Source organism: Scylla paramamosain, chromosome 3 (genome assembly GCF_035594125.1).
Source record: "Scylla paramamosain isolate STU-SP2022 chromosome 3, ASM3559412v1, whole genome shotgun sequence".
Lineage (NCBI taxonomy): Eukaryota > Metazoa > Arthropoda > Malacostraca > Decapoda > Portunidae > Scylla > Scylla paramamosain.
Genome location: NC_087153.1, coordinates 39,158,665 through 39,181,502, shown reverse-complemented (window position 1 = coordinate 39,181,502; position 22,838 = coordinate 39,158,665). Strand labels below are relative to the sequence as shown.

At 41.9% G+C, this 22,838-nt stretch overlaps 3 protein-coding genes across 17 annotated transcripts in view; 1 reads left to right on the top strand and 2 right to left on the bottom strand.

The window, feature by feature from the left end:
* Positions 1-425: 425 nt before the first annotated feature.
* Positions 426-8,937, bottom strand: LOC135095362 (uncharacterized protein DDB_G0271670-like). Of its 14 annotated transcripts, none has more exons than XM_063996204.1 (7): positions 8,819-8,937; positions 5,482-5,590; positions 3,977-4,006; positions 1,828-3,450; positions 1,395-1,497; positions 1,000-1,172; positions 426-549 (listed from the first exon to the last, which is right to left on the bottom strand). In XM_063996204.1, the coding sequence occupies exons 3-7, from the start codon at positions 3,998-4,000 to the stop codon at positions 466-468; spliced, it is 2,007 nt and encodes a 668-aa protein (XP_063852274.1). In that variant the 5' UTR covers positions 4,001-4,006; positions 5,482-5,590; positions 8,819-8,937; the 3' UTR covers positions 426-465. The 14 variants fall into 14 exon arrangements, with proteins under 14 accessions (XP_063852274.1, XP_063852266.1, XP_063852299.1 ...); XM_063996196.1 differs by having other exon boundaries at positions 5,507-5,590; XM_063996229.1 differs by having other exon boundaries at positions 5,549-5,590; positions 8,819-8,875.
* Positions 8,938-9,390: 453 nt separating this feature from the next.
* On the top strand, positions 9,391-13,978 carry LOC135095447 (calreticulin-like). Its single transcript, XM_063996299.1, has 4 exons — positions 9,391-9,615; positions 11,002-11,120; positions 12,297-12,483; positions 12,778-13,978. The coding sequence occupies exons 1-4, from the start codon at positions 9,531-9,533 to the stop codon at positions 13,605-13,607; spliced, it is 1,221 nt and encodes a 406-aa protein (XP_063852369.1). The 5' UTR covers positions 9,391-9,530; the 3' UTR covers positions 13,608-13,978.
* Positions 13,979-14,226: 248 nt separating this feature from the next.
* Positions 14,227-22,838, bottom strand: part of LOC135095434 (4-aminobutyrate aminotransferase, mitochondrial-like) — a 40,285-nt gene continuing 31,673 nt past the window's right edge. For both annotated transcript variants that reach the window (XM_063996278.1, XM_063996286.1), the window contains exons 5-11: positions 21,438-21,636; positions 21,065-21,237; positions 20,604-20,741; positions 19,840-19,997; positions 18,868-19,006; positions 16,672-16,807; positions 14,227-16,150 (exon numbers count right to left, since the gene is read on the bottom strand). In XM_063996278.1, the coding sequence (XP_063852348.1) occupies positions 16,032-16,150; positions 16,672-16,807; positions 18,868-19,006; positions 19,840-19,997; positions 20,604-20,741; positions 21,065-21,237; positions 21,438-21,636 (1,062 nt within the window). In that variant the 3' untranslated portion in view covers positions 14,227-16,031. The remainder of the gene's footprint in view (positions 16,151-16,671; positions 16,808-18,867; positions 19,007-19,839; positions 19,998-20,603; positions 20,742-21,064; positions 21,238-21,437; positions 21,637-22,838) is intronic.

Below are 22,838 nucleotides of genomic sequence, written 5' to 3'. Positions count from 1 at the left end.
CAAATCTATAGCGTTACAAGACGTCATGCTGATAACCTACTTAATAAAGGGTTTAATCTAATCTTTATTTGCTTATCTACCTTCAGATACATCTCTTCTGATTCTTGTTCTTCAGAGCTCGCCAAGGGAATGTTTCTAATAAGTTTTTACAAGTACCCTTTTTCATTCTGGCACACTGCAATACACTCCTTCCTTATCTACGAAAGGAAGGGCTCAATCTAATATTTATCTGTTCATCTCTACCTCTCCTGATGCTTATTCTTCAAAGCTTTTTACTTGTTCCCCTTCAGCCTTGCACTCTACAGTACTCTCACACTCCTCTCTCTCTCAGACGTTCCAGCACTCCAGTTTCACAATAACAAAGGGAACACTGTTGGAATAATTCTCTCTTACTGTACATTGCATTAGGTGAATATACACAGGGATTCTTCAGCACACCTTTATTAACTAGAAGCTTGTGCATTGTCATCTCTCAGATGCCTCCATCTCCTCCTTGACGAGCCTGTATGCCTCAGGGAAAGTGAGGGGCGCCTTCCTCTTCTTTATGTACTGCAAGGCAACACAGGGAAGGCTCAGGACTCAGTTATAGTCTTTCTGGTAAACTCTGGAACTCCCTGCCTGCTTCTATATCATTTGGGGTCTCTCAAAAAGGTTTCAATATGCCTTTCTGATTTTGGATAATCTTTTTGGCTTTACTCTTTGGGGACTGGCATCTTCAAAGGGCATTTTTTTTCTGTCTTTTTTGTAGCCCTTGCCAGACCCTCTCATACATAAAAAAATAAACTGGATAAGATAAATACAAACTTACAGCAAAATAACAGAGCAATGAATTTCTACACAACTTTCAAATCTAAACTTTTACAAGATTAAATTGGAACTTACCTTTTTTTATTGAATTATTTTCACAAATGAACAAAACATACATTCTCCTTCCACACAACACACAATCACCTGTTATGGCATTCTTTAGTACTTTACAACATAGGTTATTCCACACACCTTCTCAGTGCGCCGCAGGGAGGTGTAGCGGAAGGAAGAGACAAGTGTGGAGGTGTAGGCTTGGTACATCACCTGCTGGCTGTCCAGGAACTGCCTCACAAGCGCCACCTGCTGCTGCATCACCTCCTCCACCCCCAGCCCACTGCCGGACAGCAAAGTACTGCTGGTGGTACCTGCAATGGTGATTCCCTGACTGATTAAGTCCTCCAAACTGTCCTCTAACTCTCCCACTTTATAATTCTACTCTTATACACTTCAGTCTCTTTATAGCACAGTTAAATAAATAACATCACAATAAAATGAGGGAAAAAATGATTAGAAGAATAAGAAAACTGTACAAAAAAGATAGTTGAGACAATATTACACCTTACACACTTTCTTTTCCTCCCACTGACCTGTGAATGGTGGCAGTGTGTAGGGGGAGGCAGCATGGCCAGTGTGAGCAGTGTAGAGGCAGCAGCAGGGCCACATGCCAGGCTGCAGGAAGGGAGGCTTGCCCTGAGGAACACACAAATCAATCTTAACATATCACACCACAGTATTAAGTAAAATTTTACAGCATGGTAAAGATCTGTATTGTAAATGGTGAGTGTATGAGTGTGTGGTGGGATTGCCAGCCTGGTATACAGAGAGACAGATAGATAAATAGATAGAAATTGCTTTAACTAATCTTGCTGGAACCAAGTAAAGACTGTAGCTGGAATGGTGAGGTGTTGGTGGATGTCTAACCTGAGAAAGTAACAATTTATCAATGTACCAATAAGTCAATTCAAAGTTCTATTCTCCAATGGTAACACTAATATCTCAGGCAATATACAGATTCCTCACCCAGTGTCCATAAGCTGCCCTTCTGCTGGAGTGCTTGTGGGAGTGAGATCTGCGTCGGGAGGGCTCAGACGTGGAAGATGATGACTCACTTGATGATGATGATGATGATGATGAAGAGGGAGATCTGTGCTTCTTTCTGCTTTTCCTTGTCATTCTCTCAGTTTCCTTATGCTTTCTGTGTGATGTTTTGTGTGCTTTCCTTGCCTTGTGGTGATGGTGGCGGCGGTGTAGGTGGTGACTCTGCTTATGGCTCTTGCTTCTATGTTCAGACTCATCATTTTTAGAGGAACGAGACTCCTGGTGTTTTCTGTGAGATGCTTTCGAAGATAAAGTAACAGAATGTCTTGTTTGGGAGCTAATACTGTGCCTCTTGCTTCCTCCACTTTGTTTGCTTCTTTCACTTTTCACAGTACTTGCTGACGTGGAGACCTGCGAGTTTTCTTGTACTTCTGAGACAACTGTGGACTCCTGTGTTCCTCCTGAGGCATCCCTTCTGTAGGACAAGGCATCCTCTTCCATCTCGCTGGCCGGAACTTGCTCTGATATTTGGCTGTCAGACGCTGTGGCAATGGTACCTTCAGATGCTGATTTGTGCCTTACCTTTGTTTTTCCCTTGATGGTTTGCTTAGAGGGCTTCAGGAGCTTTATTTTCCCTTCATTTATTGCATCAAAGCTCAGCGAGGACTTTCTTCGGGAGGAGTGGAAAACATCACTGCCAGCTTGAGGTAAAAGTAATCTTACAGCTGTGTGGGGCTCGTCCTCCTCCTCCTCTTCCTCCCCATCCTTTTGTCTAGAGTAAAATAAGCTTGACTTGGAGGAGGCAAAAAGATTAGCTCCTCCTGATGCTCCTGCTTGCTCATCTTTGGAAACTTTAGCTGCCTTGCTTTGTGGCTTTCCTGTGAGTTTGTTGTCTGGCTGAGGTTTGTTTCTGCCTGCAATGTCATCACTCTTAACAGAATAATGAGCTGGGGAATCATGTAAGGATCTGCCACTGTCCTCTTCCTCCCCTAACAGTTCCTCTACATCAATTACATTCTTCAGATTTAGCACATCATCTGAGCTGTCATTTGTTTCACTGTTACCAGCAGCAGTACTCTCCTTATCACTGCCAAGCTTTTCACTGGTTAATGTCACTTCACTCAGATAGTGTGCTAAGTTTTCATCATCAATATCCTCTGAAGAATCATAATTGGCACCTTTACTTGCTTTGGGAGTAACACGAAGGTCAGATTTGTCAGCTTGATCCTTTTCCGCTGCATTTTTCCTCTGCTTAGTTTCTCTTGATGGTTCATGATTTTTAGGACCAGAAGCATTTATATTATACTTTCTCAAATATTTTTCCTCTAAAGTACTGAATTTATCCTTGGTGGGAGACTTCTTATCCTTACTACCGCTGTACTTGTCACTGAGAGCTGTGATGTCTGAGAGGAGTCCCCCTGTGGCTGTCTTCTGGTGTGAGTGAGTCTTAGGTGCCCTGGAATCCACATGCAGGGAGAGGTCACTTGACACACTCAAGTCGTCAGGTGGGTGATCGGCACCTGACACAGAGGATGCAGAGTCTTCCCATGGCCGGCTGTTCTGCTTCAGGTGGTGTGTCTTACGGCTCAGCTGGTTCAAGTATGCCTGTGCACAGAAAGACACGACAGTAAGTGGCCTGGGAGATGGTAGGAAACATAGTCTGCCAGTAATACAGAGGAGAGGGAAGATGGAAAGCCATTCAGTAATTCAAGATTTGTAGACTGATATGTAGAGGGAAAATAGCAAAGAACCATTAATGAAGAAGGTGATACTGCATTTTCTCTAATCACAAAGTAGCAAGATTGATAAATAAATAAATAATAGAATATAAACATTCATGAACAAAGACATATAAAATATAATTTGATGTAACTGCACTAATCAACAGGTAAACACTTGAAATGAAAGATGGATTAAAAGGTAAAAATTCTAGTCTGGGATAAACAAACAAGTAAACAAATACACCAATACAAATAAATGAATTACTTGAAACATTTCTAATCTATCAGGTACAGAAACTCTACATTTATAAAGCAGAATAACAATTACTCTACCAGATATCTGTATGTGTAAATCAACTTCCTTTAAAACACTATTACTACTACTGTGCTATCAATGCATCCATCCTCACCTCCACATCGCTGTCTGAAGCCATCTGTGTCTGGAAGTGAAATACAAAACACCACTGAATTATCAACACAACTCACTGACATGTATTCCTGCATCATTAACACCTAACAATCACTCCTCCTTCCTTACAGACCAGGACTTTTCAAGTTGATTGGTTGACACCCCAAGTTAGCCACAGATCACATGGGTACTCCTCTCGTGGCTCATCTGAGGGTTTGACTGCATGACAACTGTGACATTTTCATCTTAACTTATTCCGTCCATTCATTCTCGTCTTTCTCGCACGTGATCAAACTAATCTGTCTGTTCTCACTTCACTGGTACTCTTAGGATGCTTCAAGTTCCCAGTTATGTCTTCTTTCAGAGTAGCAATGCATATCTACATATATACTGCTTGTGTTCTCCTTAGTGGTTTCTCATGGGCCAAGAGTACCGCCACTCCTCAGAAGCACCACTTGATTGTCTTGTTTGAAAATTTGTTCCCATCATTTTCTACCATATGCAAGTTAGAAAACTTAAAGAATAATATGGTACTACAAACAGAAAGGCATCATATACAATCTCAGTGTCATATGTATTCGTATATTTTTTCCACTGATTTGACCTTCTTTATATGAATCTTGTTTATCCTTCAAGGAGTAAAATGATCAATAGAGAAGTGCCTTGGAACTTGGTCAATTAAAAAAGCTTATATCTAAGAATCAGGGGAGTAAAAGCTAACATATATCCATTATTCATATTTATTCATCTATAAAGCCATACAGTGCAGAGTTAACATTGCAACAGTGCATCATCAGTCTCACCTCAATACTGGCAGCTGGATTAATGGCTACACAGCTGCACTAATTTGCATAAGCAGCTGATCTCAAGACAATGCATGCCAAAAGTTCTACTTGAATACTTGTGATGACCAGACAAAGCATCAATACCTAACTGCTCCTCAAAGCTGACAGTTGTTTGTACTAGTTGTTTAAATAAATAGATTTCCATATAACAGTGCTGAATGGTGAAGAAAATAAATAAATAAATAAAAGGTGCTGTGATTTGCAGGTATTTAGAAAAAAATGAATAATAAAATAAAGGTCTTGAGATAAACATAATGATATACGAGTTTACTATTACTGCTGCTGCTGCTACTAATATTATTATAACTATCACTACTACCACTATTTCTCCTTCTCTTCCTCCTACTACTATTACAACAATAACTAACAATAACTACTACTGTACTACTAGTACTGCTGCTGCTGTTGCAACTGCTACTACTACTGTCACTATTTTTCCTCTTCCTCCTCCTCCTCATTTTGCAACAACTGCTACTACTATTACTGCTGATGCTGCTAAAACTACTACTACTACTACTTCTCCTCCTCCCACTATGACTACAACAACCACCACTACTACTAACTTACCTATCTATACACCAGACCAACACCCACCACCAAGGAGTGCAGCTGACACAAAGCATATGTGCAGAGACCCACACTCACCCACACTCACACTTACAAGACCCACAAGCACTCCCTCACACCTCAGTCTTCTGAACCCCAGCAGGGTAATGACCAGTCCTCACCAACCACACTACATGAGGATCTACTGCATTGCATATGCAGACCTGTAATAAGAATAAGAAGAATAAGAATAATGATAATACAACAAAACCTCCGTAAGTCAGCAAGGGAACAAAATACTTTAAAAACATGAACTTCATAAAATGTGGTACTGAAAATATATATATATATATATATATATATATATATATATATATATATATATATATATATATATATATATATATATATATATATATATATATATTTGTTGCCTTTGGCCAGAGATCCTCTTACAAAAAAACAGACAAAAAGAAGAGAGAGAGAGAGAAAAAAAAAAGATCTGTGAAGGAAATTGTGATGGATATGATACTTTATAAATCTTTTAAAAGGCAAGTTCAGTGTTTGGTTGCCTGAAGACATAAGACAGCAGTGTGGTTAGGGTTAAAATTAATTGTAAGACTCATTAAGTAAGAAGTTCTGCATATCCTTTACCACTCTCCACATCAATATTCAGATACCTATACAATATCTGCAAAAACAAAACTTGACTCATTTTTACTATACTTATCAGATCCCACTTCACTGTAACCAAGCAGCCAGAGTCTTTCTTCTATTTTTTTCAACAAGAAGGGGCAAGCCAGGGGGGTCTACACACATGAGTCTGGGCAGAGGTGGCTCTTGGTGGGTATATGTACTTCATATCTTGAAGTGGCTTACTCTTAATGCTATCAACTCTGATATTATGAAGTGGAGCATGCAGTTCCTACCTAGCAACAGCCATTCCAGAAAATAGCTGGTATGCTTTACAACTTTAATTCTGGAGGAAGGTATGAATAGGGTGAATGCCAGGGAAGAGATTGCCTGCCTATCACCACAAAAAAAGTTAGAAAGACTCTTAAGCCACCTGCACATAAGGGAAAGACAGGAAGCTAAAAGAAATGATGATATTGATGGGAAGATGAAATCAGAGTATATGCCTATTGGGATTTGTCATGATTTCTTTTGCACTGATTGTATGTGTCATATATCGAAAAACAACCTCTCTCTGCTTCCTTTCCTGTGTCTGTGGTTTGAGTCAAGGAGTTTCCTACATTCCTTCCTTTCAAATTCCAAGAATAAAGCTTTAGTTCAGCACACAGTCAGTCAGTCAGTCAGTCAGTCAGCCAGTCAGTCAGTCAGCCAGCCAATCAGTCAGTTAGAGCACATTAAAGTTGCTACCTCTACCATCCTTGGCACTATACCATAAGACAGTCAATCACCCAGTCAGTCAGATCACAATAAGGTTGTTCCCCTTCCCTGCTTGCCACTACACCACCTGCCTCTAGTGTGGTGATGGTGGTGGTACATGACAGGGTGGCTCCTAAGGGTGCCTATCATATGAGTGAGTGCAGCGAATCACTCAGGCACAACCTTATGTATAGTACTTGATGAACAGGACTCTTGAATGATCATACAGCAATGATCTCTTACAATTTAGATAAGAAGAATGAATAATAAATATGATGAAATTTCACCAGTCAAAAGCAGCATGATAAAATTTACTCCAAGATTGGTAATATAAGAAATTGCTCTGAGGTATAATTTTGTTTCCTTTATGTACAATAAATCTCATTTCACTTGAAAGGAAAAATAATATAAATTAATAAAAAAATTAGAAAATTAAAAAATTAAAAAATTAGAAAAAAAAAAAAAAAAAAAAAAAAATATATATATATATATATATATATATATATATATATATATATATATATATATATATATATATATATATATATATATATATATATATATATATATATATATATATATATATATATATATATATATATAATAAATAAATTAAATTAAACAAAACTCAAACTTTTAACAATTTCATGAATATTGGTTCCTAGTAACATTCACCAATCTTTACTCAGCAACTCTATCAAATATATATATAACAAGTCTGACAAGTGGTGGGTATGACAGAGGAAGGCACAGAAGACTGAGTGTATTGGAGAAGGCTGATCTGCTGTGGCGACCAGTAATGAGAGCAGACCAAAGGAGGAAGATATAGGAAGTCTGACAGAACACCCCTTTCACTGGTGTGGTTGTCCCTTTAACTTCCATAGTGTAAAAATGGTTTGCATCAACACAGAAATAAAAAAATAGATTAATTTTGCCTTTTCTAGCCTACAGCACTACTTGAGAGACTAGTACAAGTGTATAAAAAGTAGTAAGTGATTATGGAAAGAAAAGTTGTCTAAAGTAATACAAATAAAAATTGGTGATTGTGGGAAAAACTGTAGCAGTGAAAGAGTTACACAGGAAGTCTCATGATGCAATACAAGTAATATCTGTCACAGCTCATCATGGCTTCCCTCCACTACTCTGTTTTTCCCATACATTTAACTACATTCACCCATCACTCCTTTGACAATTATCAATTGACACAATAAACATCAGCTCATCATTTTAAGACCTCTGGCTAAGGGCTACATAAAAAAGACGCACTATATGTGACAGTCCCTAAAAGAGTTGAGCCAAACTATTATCCAAAACTGGGGAAGTGTCATGAAATCTCCTTATAGACTAAAGTTTAAGTCATGCTGGGGAGGGGGTGGGGCACTCGTGGAGAATTGGGGTCCTGGGCTGGCTGCGCTATCGGCAACGTATTTCTGTTGCAGCCAACCTGGGGCCACAATTCTCCATGGGTTATATAATCACCGGTCCTCCACTATAACCAAATCTAACCTTCCCATGCACACAATAATACTCACACATCACTCAAGTATGCTCATCTATGGTACTGGCACGACAAGACAAGCAGTAATGCCCGTGATTAAATACCGCTGGTTTCTGTCACCTACCTCCACTCAACTAACCTGACTCGGCCTTCCCATGGACTTTTTCAATATCCACCCATCACTCCCAAAGAATTATCAACTATATTTTAAGCATGACATGACAAACACGAATTCCCGCAATGAAGTACCGCTTATTTCCGTCACGGGTGAGAATGATCTCTTCTTCACTAACCTACCCTGACCTGACCTCCCCGTACATTTGTCAATATTTTTCATCACTCCTTGCGAATTATCATCTACATTACAACCATGGCAAGACAAACATTAGTCACCATAATGAAATAACTGATTTGTCACAGCTGAGAATGTCCTGCCCTCCACTAACCTAACCTGACCTGACCTTCCTCCACATGTTCCTACACGTTCAGTACACTCCAAACAAAAACCTCATTCTATGCACGTAAAATAACCTAAGACTGATTGAAAAACATACAAATTACGTACCAAAATTCCAGGTTGGGAAAATAATAAAGCCCTCTCGTGATGACGTCAGTTCAAAACAAAGGCCTTAGCCAATCAGGGAGGTCCATGACATAGCTGTAACCAATGGGAGCTGTCCATGTGAAGACGCTCCACCAATGGCATGTCTCCAAGTTAGTCACAACCCCCTGCCTTCTCTGTATAGACGAGAAAAACTTACTGAATACATGGGATTATATCTTAATACTCGTTTGAACCTCTTTAAGATTCGCCGTGTTATCGCATTATATATAAAACTAACTATAATTACAAATTACGCTAATATTTATAAATGTAAATGTATGGGGAAGTCTCAAAATATAACCTGAGATAAATAAGTTTTCCCTGAAATACATTTTCATAAGATTCCGCTCATTTAAGGATTATAAATGAATAATAACCATCAAATAATATATAGAAAAGCTATATTAATCAATATTAGTCACAACTATCACAAAATAACTTTTAAATTTTGAGTTCACGCTAAAATACCAGAACCAGATCGTCTTTTGTTATACCACGGATCCTAATAGGAGCCACAGATACACACGCCTATACACCATTCCTGGGAGAGCCAATGGGAGGCCTCCACTTGTATCAGCGACGAGGAAATATAGGGATTTAGGGAGCAGTCGTGGGCTAGAAGAGAGGGAGAGGAGACGCGCTCACTCGCCACTCCAGGTCATCAGTCGACGCAATGAAGATCTACATTCTCCTCGCCCTCCTGGGAGTCGCCCTGGTGGAAGCCAAGGTGTACTTCCAGGAGACGTTCAGTGACGATGGTGAGTATAAGTGTGCAAGTGTACTGAAGTGTATATGAGTTTGTTAGAGTGAGTGTGGGAGAGAGGGAGAGGGACCGGCTTGAGGGCGTGTCTGGGTATCTGTAATTGTTTAGTGTCTGTTACTCACGGTTTTTGTGTTACTTTAGGTGTTTTTATTGCTTTTAAGTGTATTTTTGGCTGTAGGGTATGTGGTGTGTACTTTGAGAAGTAATATATGCTATGTGCACTTAGGGGTGGTAGGAGGTGACCGGTTCGGTGCGATAGTAAGTTAGGTGGGTTTAACTCCTTATCTGTGCTGTTTCAGAGGTTTAAAGGGTGATTTTAATGTATGTTGGTGTGTAGGAGTAGTGGTGAGAGCTGTGAAGGATTGCAGGACTTGGGCTACGTGTCCTGAGCGCAGGGTTTATGAGGTCCTTCCGAGGCAGGAGCAGGAGTCATTTTCTCATTAGTACTGCCGGCCGCTACTTCCTCTTCCTTCCTCATGGCTAGCTATCTGAGCCGGGGCGGGTGAGGAAGCCCCATAACCGCGCTACTCTGCATGTCTGTCACACCCCGTAGCCATGAACCCGTTGACATAAAGTAATGTAAAGGAATTTAAAGCTACAAGATGTCCGGAGGCGGTGTAAAAATGCCAGGAAGGTTGAACTGGGAGGTATGACGTGTTCTTAGCACCGTAGCAATGTAAGGTTGAAGTGGTAAGTTGCATAATTTCTTCTGCTCTACATTTCCCTCTTACTCCTGGTCGTGGACACTGGTGCTGTGGTGGTGTGTGGCTGGTAGTTACTGGTGGCGGACACGGCATGGTGGTGGGATGGATGTGGGAGGAAAGGAAGGTTTGGGGAGGTGGGGGACGTTGTCAGCACAGTCTCTCTCTACGTTCCCCTCCGGCCATGCCACATGAAGGCAACGTGGCAGAACACTTCGAGAATGTCAAGATGCTAGGACAGTTGGGTGTGGGTGGGATCAGCTTAATTAAGCAAGGAGTCAACTTGTAGTACTAGTTTGCCTGGTAGGTCGTTTTATGCATTGGTAAGGAATTTAGAAATCTTACGTTAATTATGCACACAGATTATGTTCAGGTGACTGTAGAAAGTGTAACAGATGTACCTGTCATTCCTTCCTTCGTGACTAAAACCACTGTAGGTGAGAAGTCGTGAGACTTGATAACTCTTAGTGAAAGCCAGCTTCATTGTAGTGACATTACATATTATAGCTAAAGATAGCCTTGATTTCTGGTCATTCCTACATATTCCAGAAGCTTGAATGTTGGTTTTACTTACTTGAGACATGAATACTGCAGTTAGTGGCTGGATTAAAATTGATTTATTGGATGGGCAGAATGGTGTGGGTGGGACAAGTATCCTAAGTAGACTACTTCCATTTCAGACTGGGCGTCTCGATGGGTTCAATCAGAACACAAAGGGAAGGAATTTGGCAAGTTCAAGTTGACACCTGGCAAGTTCTATGGTGATGCTGAGAAGGACAAGGGCATCCAGACCTCCCAGGTGGGTTGTGCTCCAGCATGTGATTGATTGCCTGCATGCTTGTTGCATTAATTGTTTCTAGTTTCAGAAATCTTCATAATCAAAAAAACTGCTTAGAAATCATGAATGGGTTTTAATTTTAAATTTGTTAGTAATGATTTAATAAACTCACAAATGTTGGGGTTTAGATGTGGCAGTGCCCATGAAGGCTTGTCCACACACTGCCTTGTAGCATGGTGGTGGTGGTAGTGAAAAATCTAGTTTCCCAGACACCCACCCTGTGGAGTACTGTCTGAGTCAGATTATTGGCATGTTGAGTGTAGGAAGACACTCGGAGTAAGTTGCTCTCAGTTCATGCCCTTTCACAGCCTATAGTGTGGATGTGGAGATTTTTCAGTATTAATCAGCATCCAAAAGACAATACATGAGGTGCAAATGAACATAACTGAGCCATGTATTTTCACAAGTATAGATGTAGGTAATTGTTATGCCTTATTTGTATTAGAACCCTGGAAGATGCAACTAAACTTGTGAAAGGGATGAGGATAATGCTTGATGCATATTAGTGACAATTCGCTTTGAATTCTAGTTATAGAATTTTAAATTGAATTAGTGTCGTTCTAATGGGCGAGTTGTGAAGTTGGGTGAGGTGAAGGAACTCCTTTGTGGGTTTAGCTAAATACTGGCTTTATTTTTAAACTAACTGGAATACTTGATATACATTACTTGTTTGTTCATCATTTGCCACATTTTGATTAACCAGATCCAGTCTTCCTGTAATACATGTAATACCATTTATGGTATTGTTACATTTATACTTAGTATTTGTTCATGTTTGCCAATTTGTAGTCGAAGTATATAAAACTTCATAATCGGTCATTTAGAGAAAGCTTATTTTAGCTTATATGTAGAACTACATTAAGTAATGTTAATGTAAGCTTATTGTAGCTTATACATAGAACTACATAGTTAATGTGAAGTCCGTAAAGAAAGTTATTGGAAGGCTGAATGCACCGGTGACTTCTGTCAGATATTTGTGGCAGAAATGTACATTGTTCTCAAGATGCCAGTGGAATTTTGAGAATTGGGTGAAGTTGGTGGTGAACTGACATGGCAGAATTTTAAGTAATGGCAATGTGCCAGTGTGTCCAGCACATCCCTCGTTACTGATGTCCCATTTCTTTTTAATCATCTCAGGATGCTCGCTTCTATGGCCTGTCCAGCAAGTTTGACCCCTTCACCAACAAAGACAAGCCTCTGGTCATTCAGTTCACAGTCAAGCATGAACAGAACATCGACTGTGGCGGTGGATACCTGAAGGTGTTCGACTGCTCCCTGGACCAGAAGGACATGCATGGAGAATCTCCCTACCTTGTCATGTTTGGTAAGTTGTCATGGATGTTATGTTATGTTATAGCATGTAATGTTGCCTTTGCTGTCAGTTTTTGTGACTTATTACAAGTTTTATCTTAGTTTTCTATTTTAACATTGAAACTTAGATTACAAGTTTTATCTTGAAAAATTTTAATTTTTAACATTGAATGAAACTTAGGAGATGATCATATAAATGGTAGTTGAAGCAAATGATTCTTTTTTAAGGGTGGTGTTTTCCTTCCTTGAGTTGCTGTGAATATCAGAATCAGAACAGGTGGAATAATGCCTGCATTCTTTCCCCCAGGGCCTGACATCTGTGGTCCAGGAACAAAGAAGGTGCATGTGATCTTCAACTACAAGAGCCAGAACCACCTCATCAAGAAGGAGATCCGCTGCAAGGACGATGTCTTCTCTCACTTGTATACCCTCATTGTGAAGCCCGACAACACGTATGAGGTGCTCATTGACAACGAGAAGGTGCAGTCTGGCGAGCTGGAGGAGGACTGGGACATGCTGCCACCCAAGAAGATCAAGGACCCTGATGCAAGCAAGCCTGACGACTGGGATGACCGTGCCACCATCCCTGACCCTGATGACACCAAGCCTGAGGACTGGGACCAACCTGAGCACATCCCCGACCCTGATGCCACCAAACCCGAGGACTGGGATGACGAGATGGACGGAGAGTGGGAGCCACCCATGATTGACAACCCTGACTACAAGGGCGAGTGGAAACCAAAGCAGATTGACAACCCTGACTACAAGGGACCCTGGCACCACCCTGAGATTGACAACCCTGAGTACACCGCCGACCCCGAGCTGTACAAATATGACGAGATCTGCTCTGTGGGTCTGGATCTGTGGCAGGTGAAGAGTGGCACCATCTTCGACAACTTCCTCATCAGCGACGACATTGAGGAGGCGAAGCGCATTGGAGACGAGACCTGGGGAGCCACCAAGGATGAGGCCAAGAAGATGAAGGATGCTCAGGATGAGGAGGAGAGGAAGAAGGCCGAGGAAGAAGCTAAGGCAGCTGAGGACAGTAAGGAAGACGATGAGGATGAGGATGAGGAGGACCCAGATGACGAGGAGGACGACGACATCGAGAATGAGCTGGGTCATGACGAGCTCTAATTCCTCTCCCTGTCCCTTTCCCCTCAACCCTCCCACCCAACTACAACCACCACCACCACCTGTACAGATTGAAGCCTCTGGTCATGCGTTAATGTTGGGATGAGAGGCTTCAATCCTGTAGGCCTGAGATCCTGGCAGGCGTGGCAGTGTGCTGTGTCCGGTGGATTTCCAGGCCCGTCACTGTGACTACGCCCTGTGTGGGTGGGTTATGCATCACCATGTTCATCTTTAATCATCCTCATCGCCATAGTGTATGCAGCACAACCCTGTATGTTTGTACGAGCCATAGGAGTGTAAATGCCAATAGACCTAGAATGGTTTGCATCATTGAGGTGTATGATTGAGTGATTTCCAATAAACAGAATGTGGAAGGAGGGTTTTCATGACATAGACTAAAAGAAATCAAGGATGGTAATGATTTATTTTTTTTCTCCGGTGCACTAAAGCAGCTCAGCATTTTATTTATAGAGGATAAAGTATGAGGCATGTGTGGAATAGTAATTGTCAGATTAAGATCAAGAGTTGTAAGTTGTGCTGTACATAATTTTATTTCGTACCAAGGAGCATTTAGTTGGAGAAATGGTGTGTTGGTAGCCAAGGTCACTAAGATATACAAACATTTCCATATATATATACTTTTATTTTGGTGTAGAGAAGCACTGTTGTAGCTGCAGGGGGAACGTTCCGTGGATAGACAACGTGCAAGTGGAATGTTAATTTCGGACTTTAAATCCTGCTGGGTAAGAAAGTAACGAACATAGAAAAAGCTTGAGTTATGAGAACACACAAACACGGCCATGAACTACAACACAAAATGGAAGCCCAAATATCACTCCATTGCAGCGTGGTTAAAACAACCTTGACCCGTCTGGAGTAACAAAGTCGTAAGATGTGTGACTACAGGGCTGTGGGACAAACTACAGAATTTGCACACGCACACACACATGTTTGTGTGTGTGTGTGGATGCAATAATTAAGTGCTCCCTAATGCAGTGGCTGGTTCCTATCTAGCCCTGATTGATGCATGGTGGTGTAAGTTTTGGTTGGTTTGGTAGTGACAGTACTGGGGTAAACCTCGACGTGCAGGCAGGTGTGGTGTCATCATGAGTAGTATGTTGCTTCTCTATACTACCTGAGGCTTCTATTTCCCTGTCCGATTGTAGGGTACCCTGTTTCAATTGCAATATACATGTATATACAGTATGCTGAAAACAATCCAGCGTACTAAACATTAGTACTTGTCAAATTATTCACGTGAAATTTTCTTTTTGAACGGAAATCTTTTAATATTTGAAGTGCACGGCATGTACTGGGTTTGGCTTCAACAAGCTGTGCTGATGACCACTAGCTACTAGAACAAGGCTATGGTGTCCTACTCCTTTATCATTTATGGTTACCTATATTTTTTATGGATTATGGCATGAATAAATTGCCAATTTCTACCTAGTGTTTGTGATTTCATCTATACTTTCTGTAGCAGATTAATATAATCTTAGATAATTTCAGTGCAAGAGAAAATAGTGCTTGAATACTGGCATCAGTAATTTAAGGTCCAGTATTGTGCCCAGCATGCCACACTTACCAGCCGGGGCGCCCTGCAGCAGGCCCAGCCCGCCACTTGGCACATCCCGCACGATTCCTTACCACAATTTTGCTGGAGTCTAGATTTTCCTTCATTAATGTCTTTAGGGGTGCAGGTTAAGCGAGACAGGTGATATGAGGTGAGTTCATTCCCGATAGTATTGCTTTTGGCTTCCTTCAGAGGAATGAGGAAGCTCCAGTGCCAGCCTCACTTTATAACACCTGTCTCTCTCGTAACCTCCACCCCCAGCCTGTCTGAATGTCTCAACAATATCTTAAGGTTTTATCAAAATCTGAAGCTGATAACTGTGGCAGCAATTATGGGATTGACCACAGGCCAAAATACATTTGAAATAATCAATATTATATCGCTGTACCTCGAGCATACAGCTACTTCTCTTAACTGTAAAAAAGTTAAATTTTAATTATTTTCATAGAGCAATTATATATCACAAAAATAGTCATTTGAATACTGTGTAGTATATGAGAGGAGCAACACAACAGAATGAATGATAACCATAAGAAACAATAGTACATAATGATAGCAACAATAATCACCACCAGGTTTTGCCATTGCTTGCTTGAAGGCCGAGCGTCGGCAGTCAAGGTGTGAGGCGCCGCGCGGGGGGACATGAACATCCTGACCACACAAGTACAAAATACACAATCTTTTTCCCGTTAACAGTTCAAACCCGACGAACTCACGAAATGAAAGTGGATAAGATAATGCACACAGGCTTGGTTATGAATAGAAAAAAAAAAAATGTCGTTCCTGCTGATGTCGCACGATCTTCCCACGATTTCTTGACGCGCGACGCCACAGTGGGCTGAGTCGCGGCGCCCTTACAGCGAGGCCAGCACCGCCTCCAGCTTGTCCAGGAAGATGTGGGCATGGAGGGGCTGGAAGATGAGGGCAGGCCGGAGACGCACGGTCTTCTCCCCGCAGCCTCCCGCGTGCACACCTACAAGGGAAAGGAAGTCAGGAAGGGAAGGAATGTGTGGTAATGATGACTGTGCAATATGCTATGGTGAATATAGCTACTCTTATGACACGTTTTTAAGAGAGAGAGAGAGAGAGAGAGAGAGAGATTCCTCTTATTTAAGAAAATTTTGTCGTGATCTTTTCTTATTGATCTGAAAGGATGACAAACTCTTTTAAAACTGTAGAAGGAACCTATGAGAATGACGAAAAGAAGGTAGGATGGTTAAAGAATTTTCATTGGAGTAATGGGAGCTTGAGACAGCTGCTGTACATAGATGAATGAAAATGGTTGGAGGAGGTCTTTGTACAACAATGAAAATATACAGGCTAATGATGAATAGAGGAAGGAAGGTGTTAGAAAAGAGGAATATATAAGGAAGAAGCTGAGGGTTTGAGGGAATAGTTCTTTTGTTTATTTCTGGACTTAAAAACAATTTAAAGGCCTTTTCTTTAATGTTTTGTATCATAGACTAACATCATATATTTTTAAGCCATTCCCACCTTGCAGCTTGAGCTTCCCGATGATGGCGTCACGTTTGGCAGGAGTGATCCCATCGAAGGCGATGAAGGTGCCTCGGCCGCGACCTCTCAGCCGATCAATATGTTGTGGGAACTTCTGCTCCAGTGTTTCGATGCCCTGTGGTAAGTATGATAATAACATTAAGTTAGTAATGTAGTATAAGCTAAGAAACTTATCAATCAACATAATCAAATAGATAACCGCATCGATAATAACAAGATGGATTTCAGATAAGCAAGCATGCAAATTAAAATAATGTATGCATGACAACCTTACTTCATGTCAGCCCTTGCCTACCTCCTCTGTTATAGAGTCATATTATTAGTCCTGCCTGGGCACCTCCAAACCCGAATAACTAAGAACTTGAAAGAAAGCCAGATCACTGAGCAGCGTGGCAAAGTCCTAACAGAAGAAGCGCAGCACGTTCAGCGGCGAGGAAAGGAGTTTGTCACGCGATGATTAACGAAATGAGTCATTATGCAGATATTTTCCGCTCCCATGATTTTATTTTTTTATTATTATTATTATTTTTTTTTATTGGCCTTGATTCATTGTCTACCAGCATACTCACAATGAGTCAATTACCTAGATACATACAGGGGACAAGAAGGCTTTCCTGAGCATTGATGTGGGCACAAAGCGAAAATGAAGAGCTTAATTTATGAATCGCTTCTCTTTTGATCTATGAAAAATTGTATTCGTCTTCCAAATAAGAAGGTAAAAAATAGAAATAAAAATATAAGAAAAACAGTATCCCATTCCATATAATAAATTAACGTCAAACGAGGAAGCAGCAGGTTCTTGATAACCGTCGCCTTGGACATGTCAGCGCGCGCCACGCCACATACTGACTGCATCCTGACCCCGTATATTGAAATGCTTTGGTCTCACAAGAGGACACTTTTCAAAAGATACAGAGGTGATTAATTACGTTCTCATGCATATTTCTACTATTGAGGATGTGGAATATTTACCACACCGTAATTAAAATCAAGAAAACACTTTTGAAACATCCAAGAAGCTTTCACTACAGTCTGTTAGTGACTTTGCTCAAGTTTGTTTACATTGTCTAGTCAGCTGCTGGACGCCGTCTGCCTGATACCACCACCTCTGTGTAAGTACTCTGATATTCATACCTTTCTGTGTATCATTCGTAACTTATGCTGTTGTATTATCAGTCATGCAACATACGCATAAATTGAGGATTTTGATTCATTAGTTAAAATAATGTTTTATCCAGCCATGCAGCAGTTCACTCGTATCCGGTTAAAATAATACAGATATTACAAGGACCTAATGCAGTACAAAGGTTCCTGATGATGCTTTGCTTTGTGTCATTAAAACCCCATCATCTGAAAAACCTTGATGGGCCAAAAACTGCAGCACTTACTCGAAAACTTGCAGTAATTGTTTCCTTGTGAATGAAAGTGAAAATATTTGCTCGGTAATCTTTGTGAGTGTGTACCGTAACGGGTGCAGTGTCCAGTGTGGCAAGGTTGCCGTGTTTCTTTGTATTATGAATGTGGTGTGTGATTGTGACTGTGAGGGGGAGGTAGATTATGGAAATAACCGTAGCCTGCTAATTATGAGACACTGGAAGTTTATTTCTGGCTAAAATATTGCGCTTTTCCAAGTCAACTCAGTGAAGGAATCAAGAGTGAAATTAATGAACTGGATGAATCTAAACCTAACTTAATTTAGCCCTCAAATGAAAACGGTAGAATTAGTTCAATATCATCCCGTGAAGGGACAGTAGGAGTAACACTAGTGAGGCTGATAGAGTTGACTGTATTATGAATCCGTAATTGCATCGACAGGCGCTACCAGACTTTCAGATTACCTGCATGTCCTTCTTGTGCTCGAAACTATATAGACTGCCTAATGTATTTATTTATGTTATGTTATGTTATTGTTATGTTATTTATTTATTTATTTAAGTAAGAAATATCATATACTTCAGTGTAAAGCAGACTATCTGATGTCGTACAGTACATCATAGCTTAATCCAGTTACCGAAACAGCTATTCCTTACCACTACTACTTCCCTTTATTAGGAAATATCATTACATCTTAGTGTAATGCAAACTATTTGACGCCAGTATGCCTAATAGCCTAATCAGTTGTTGAAACCACCACCACCACTAACAACAACAACAACAACACACTGCCTCCCGCACCTTGTAGAGCACGTCGCCCGTCTCCCTCGCGTTGTCTAACAGGTTGTCTCGCTTGATGACGCGCAGCACCTCGCGCAGCATCACCACCTTTGAGGGGTCGCCCATCCACGTGTTGTAGATGCGGTAACCCTGGGGAGGCCTGGGCGCGGCGGAGGGGGAAGAGTTAAATGTTGATATGGTATTTACTGTGCCTCCACAACGGGGTCATATGACGTGTGAAGGAAAGGAAGAAATGTAGTTTGGATATGAATGGATGACTTGAAAGATGAGGTGAGGCAGAGAAAAAAACTTGTTTAATTCAGATGACGTGAAGAAATGGGAAGAAATGAAGTTAGAATATGAATGAAGTTGAAAATAGATGAGAAAGAGGCAAGGCGGTATTCGACTATCATCATAGGTATTAAAGCTAGAACATAAATGGGAAAGTAAAAAAAAAAAAGAAGAAAGAAGAAAGGATGAGACAGAGAGGCAAGGATGTACTTAACTACTAACACACTGGTGATGATGGGACAGTTTCCTTCCTGGTACAACAACAGCCATGTAACTCCACCAGCCACAGGTCTCACATAAACCCATTTTAGGTTCACCCAAACCCATACTAGACTGGCCTCACCTATACACTCCTTCCAGCTTCAGTTAAACACTTTACCGTCTCTCGTGTTTCCCAGACGCTCCCGTTAATATCGCAACTTCATCCACATTCACTCATAACTCTCTCTACCTTCATTTTTTTTTTTTTTTTTTGAAAGAGGGGGAAAAGAGCCAACAAAAAGTCTGCTGAAAAAAGTCCAAAGAGTCCAAAAAGAATAACCAAAATTACGGAAGGAGTCTGTTACGTAAGAGGAGTTCTGATTAACAAAACGACTGAAAAAAAAGAAAGAAAAACACAAGATACCAGTTAAAAAAAAAAAAAGTCCAAAAAGAATAACCAAAATGAAGAGGAGCAGTGTGTTGTGGTCCTAGCACGCTCACCTGAACTCCTCCTTGATGTAGTAGCCGCCAGTGAGCATCTTTTTGCTGAAGGTCACCACGTCGGGGGCCTCGGGCAGGTCGAAGTGTTCGTGGCACCACATCTTGCCCGTGGGTCCGCCGCCCGTCTGCACCTCGTCTATCAGCAGCGCCGCCCCGGTCTGTGTGTTGGTCATGTGTTATCGTCTCCCACACGGTTCCTGACATGAATGTAATGTGTTTCGTCGCCACCACTCACGAGTATAGGGAGTGTGATAGGCCATCAATCACAGTTTTCCTGACATGAGTGTAGTGAAAAATTTGAAGCAGCAAATCAGAACCTTCTTACAGATTAACGCCCATCATTTCGTCGCCTGTATAGTGAAAATTTTTGAAGCAGTAAATCAAAACCTTCTTAAAGATTATGTTGCCGCATCAACGTCCAACACACACAAGTTTTGCGGCACGAGTGTTGTGTGGCGAGAACTTTGAAAGGTTCCAAGGCAGAACAGTCTAAATTATTAACTAACTTGTCTAAATTATTACCGTCTGCTCTGCTTAAGATTTTGTAAATAAACCTGAGAGAAATGTGAGGGAAAAGGGGCAAGAAAACTCATTCTATATGCTACTCATAACGTTTCGACCACAATTCCGTTTTTGTCGTCGAGACGTAAGGGAATACACATAATACTCGCTAGAGTTTGAGTTTTCCGACCACTTTCCCCACCTTCTCCCTCATGCTCTGGGCAGGAGAGACAGAGGTGCTGCGGTCTGGCCTCTGTACTCACCCTCTTGCTGATCTGCTGCAGCTCCTGGAAGAACTCCGAAGACGCGTGGTTGTCGCCGCCCTCAGACTGGATGGGCTCCACCACGATCCCCGCCACAGGCTTGCCCATGCTGTTGTACTTGTGGATCAGGTCCTCAGTCTGTCGGGGGTGCAAGCATTGAACAACGCACGTATTGCCACTCACAGCGGGGGTGCTAGGGCTAACTGGTCTGTGTTGGTGTGACCTCTAGAGGCTTTAGAAGACTGGCAAGAATTATCAGCCATCAAAGCACATTTATACACTATTTTTTGGTACATTATGACGGACATTCGTTATTTGTGAAGCAATATGAGTAAGTTTGCTTCGCCTAACTGAATGGGGAGCGAAGAAAAGGTAAACAAGTAAAAGTGAACACCAAACGCAGACTTTGTGCCCAGGGTATTATCTCTGTTGTCGTGGCGGCGAGGGTAGCTGGCACCCACCTGTTCAAGGCAGCGGCGGTCCTCCTCCTTGTTCTCCCTGACGTGCTCCTCCAGCGGGTACTTGTAAATAGGGAAGGGCGCGATGGGCCAGTCCAGGGAGGGAATGTCGATCTTGTGGATGGGCTTGGAGTGCGTGGTGGCCAGGCAGCCCATCGTCCTGCCGTGGAAGGCGCCTGAGGGAGGAGGCAGGTTGTCATAAGGGCGGCAAGGTGGCAGCAATATTTACCTGTTTCGAGGCAGACAGTGTGGTAGTAAGGTGGTGACACCTATGGTTCACATCAACAGTCAACTCACACCGTGGCACATTGCAGTGGGATGCAGCGTGGCGGCACGCGTGCTGACCGACAGGGCTGGTGACCTGGCGGCGCCTCACCTTGGAAGGACAGCAACGAGTAGGAGGGGCAGCCCGGAGCCTGATTGATCATGCAGCTGTCCAGCTCCTCCTGCGTGAAGTCCGTCTTGTCCCCGCGCTCCTTGGTGCGGTACCGAATGTACATGGCCTTGTAGGCGTTCTCGTTGCTGCAGGAGCCGCACGCCATGGTGCACAGGTGCTGCAGACCCTTGGGCGCCACCTGCAATGTGCCGCACACCATTAGCCACTGTGTCACTGAACTGGGAGGCTTGAGCAGAGAGAGAGAGAGAGAGAGAGAGAGAGAGAGAGAGAGAGAGAGAGAGAGAGAGAGAGAGAGAGAGAGAGAGAGACCGTGGAACTCTTCAGTAATTCCATACTCAAGGAAGTGCCCTTGACCTTGCTACATCAGTCAGTCAAATGTTGGCTCATCTGATGTGCGTAGTGTCACCAGTTCCTCACATGTACAATTACCAATGTGCTATCAGGAGGAGAAGCATGGACTTGAGCACTTAATACCACACAACAGACATTTCCTGCACGCCATGGCCTGCTGATAAATCCAAGATACATTATTATACCGCTATTAGTATTCCGGTAAAGGTGCTTGCTCCTAAATGGTCACTATGCTGGCGACACCTGTGCATCCAGTCATTCACAGTCGTTGGTCCAGCACAGGGCATTGCTTTACGCTCACCGGCCGTCTCCCTGCTTCCTTCCCTCAGCAACACCTCACTACTGTTTCTGTTTCCTCCGTTCCTGACTTCGCCCAGCTTAACAATTGTAGTGTGAAATGAGGATTTTTTTTTTTTCCCCTTTCTGTCTGTCCGTCCTTCCAGCTTTCCCTCTACCTACCTTTCTGCTAACCTACCCACGCAGCAACTTACCTACCTAGCTTTCTATCTATCAATCTGTCTGTCTGCTTACCCACATGCTGTCTATCTATCTACCTATCTACTTGTCTACCTGTCCATCAAGTAAAAACACCGGTGCCTCGCTTGATGTTACGACTTCAAAACACAACTTCTTTACTCCACACTATACAATGGAAGTCACTTTTCTTTTCTTCTTGAGTTTCCTTCTGACGCAGCACATTTCCTGACCAGAGAAAGAGAGAGAGAGAGAGAGAGAGAGAGAGAGAGAGAGAGAGAGAGAGAGAGAGAGAGAGAGAGAGAGAGAGAGAGAGAGAGAGAGAGAGAGAGAGAGAAAATTTTATTTCCTATTTTGCTGGATAAGAATGTGAATAGTAATAATAATAATGAGAAGAATAAGATTGAACACGATAAAAAAAAAAAGAAAGAAAAACAAAATGAGAGGACTGCAGAAGGCCACTTAGACTACACAAGGCAGCATCTGAGTGGTTAAGACATAATACCCTTCATTATCACCCATAAAACTATCCAATATTCTCTTCAGATTGTCCCA

What these genes read in the sequence shown, in the direction of transcription:
- LOC135095362 (XM_063996129.1), bottom strand. An exon ending in CACACTGCCACCATTCACAG is followed by an intron (nt 1,173 to 1,394) that starts GTCAGTGGGAGG and finishes TCACCATTGCAG; the next exon opens with GTACCACCAGCAGTACTTTG. An exon ending in CCCTGCGGCGCACTGAGAAG is followed by an intron (nt 550 to 999) that starts GTGTGTGGAATA and finishes GTTGCCTTGCAG; the next exon opens with TACATAAAGAAGAGGAAGGC.
- LOC135095447 (XM_063996299.1), top strand. Translation starts at nt 9,531, where the DNA reads ATGAAGATCTACATTCTCCTCGCCCTCCTGGGAGTCGCCCTGGTGGAA. An exon ending in GGAGACGTTCAGTGACGATG is followed by an intron (nt 9,616 to 11,001) that starts GTGAGTATAAGT and finishes CTTCCATTTCAG; the next exon opens with ACTGGGCGTCTCGATGGGTT. An exon ending in TCCCTACCTTGTCATGTTTG is followed by an intron (nt 12,484 to 12,777) that starts GTAAGTTGTCAT and finishes TCTTTCCCCCAG; the next exon opens with GGCCTGACATCTGTGGTCCA.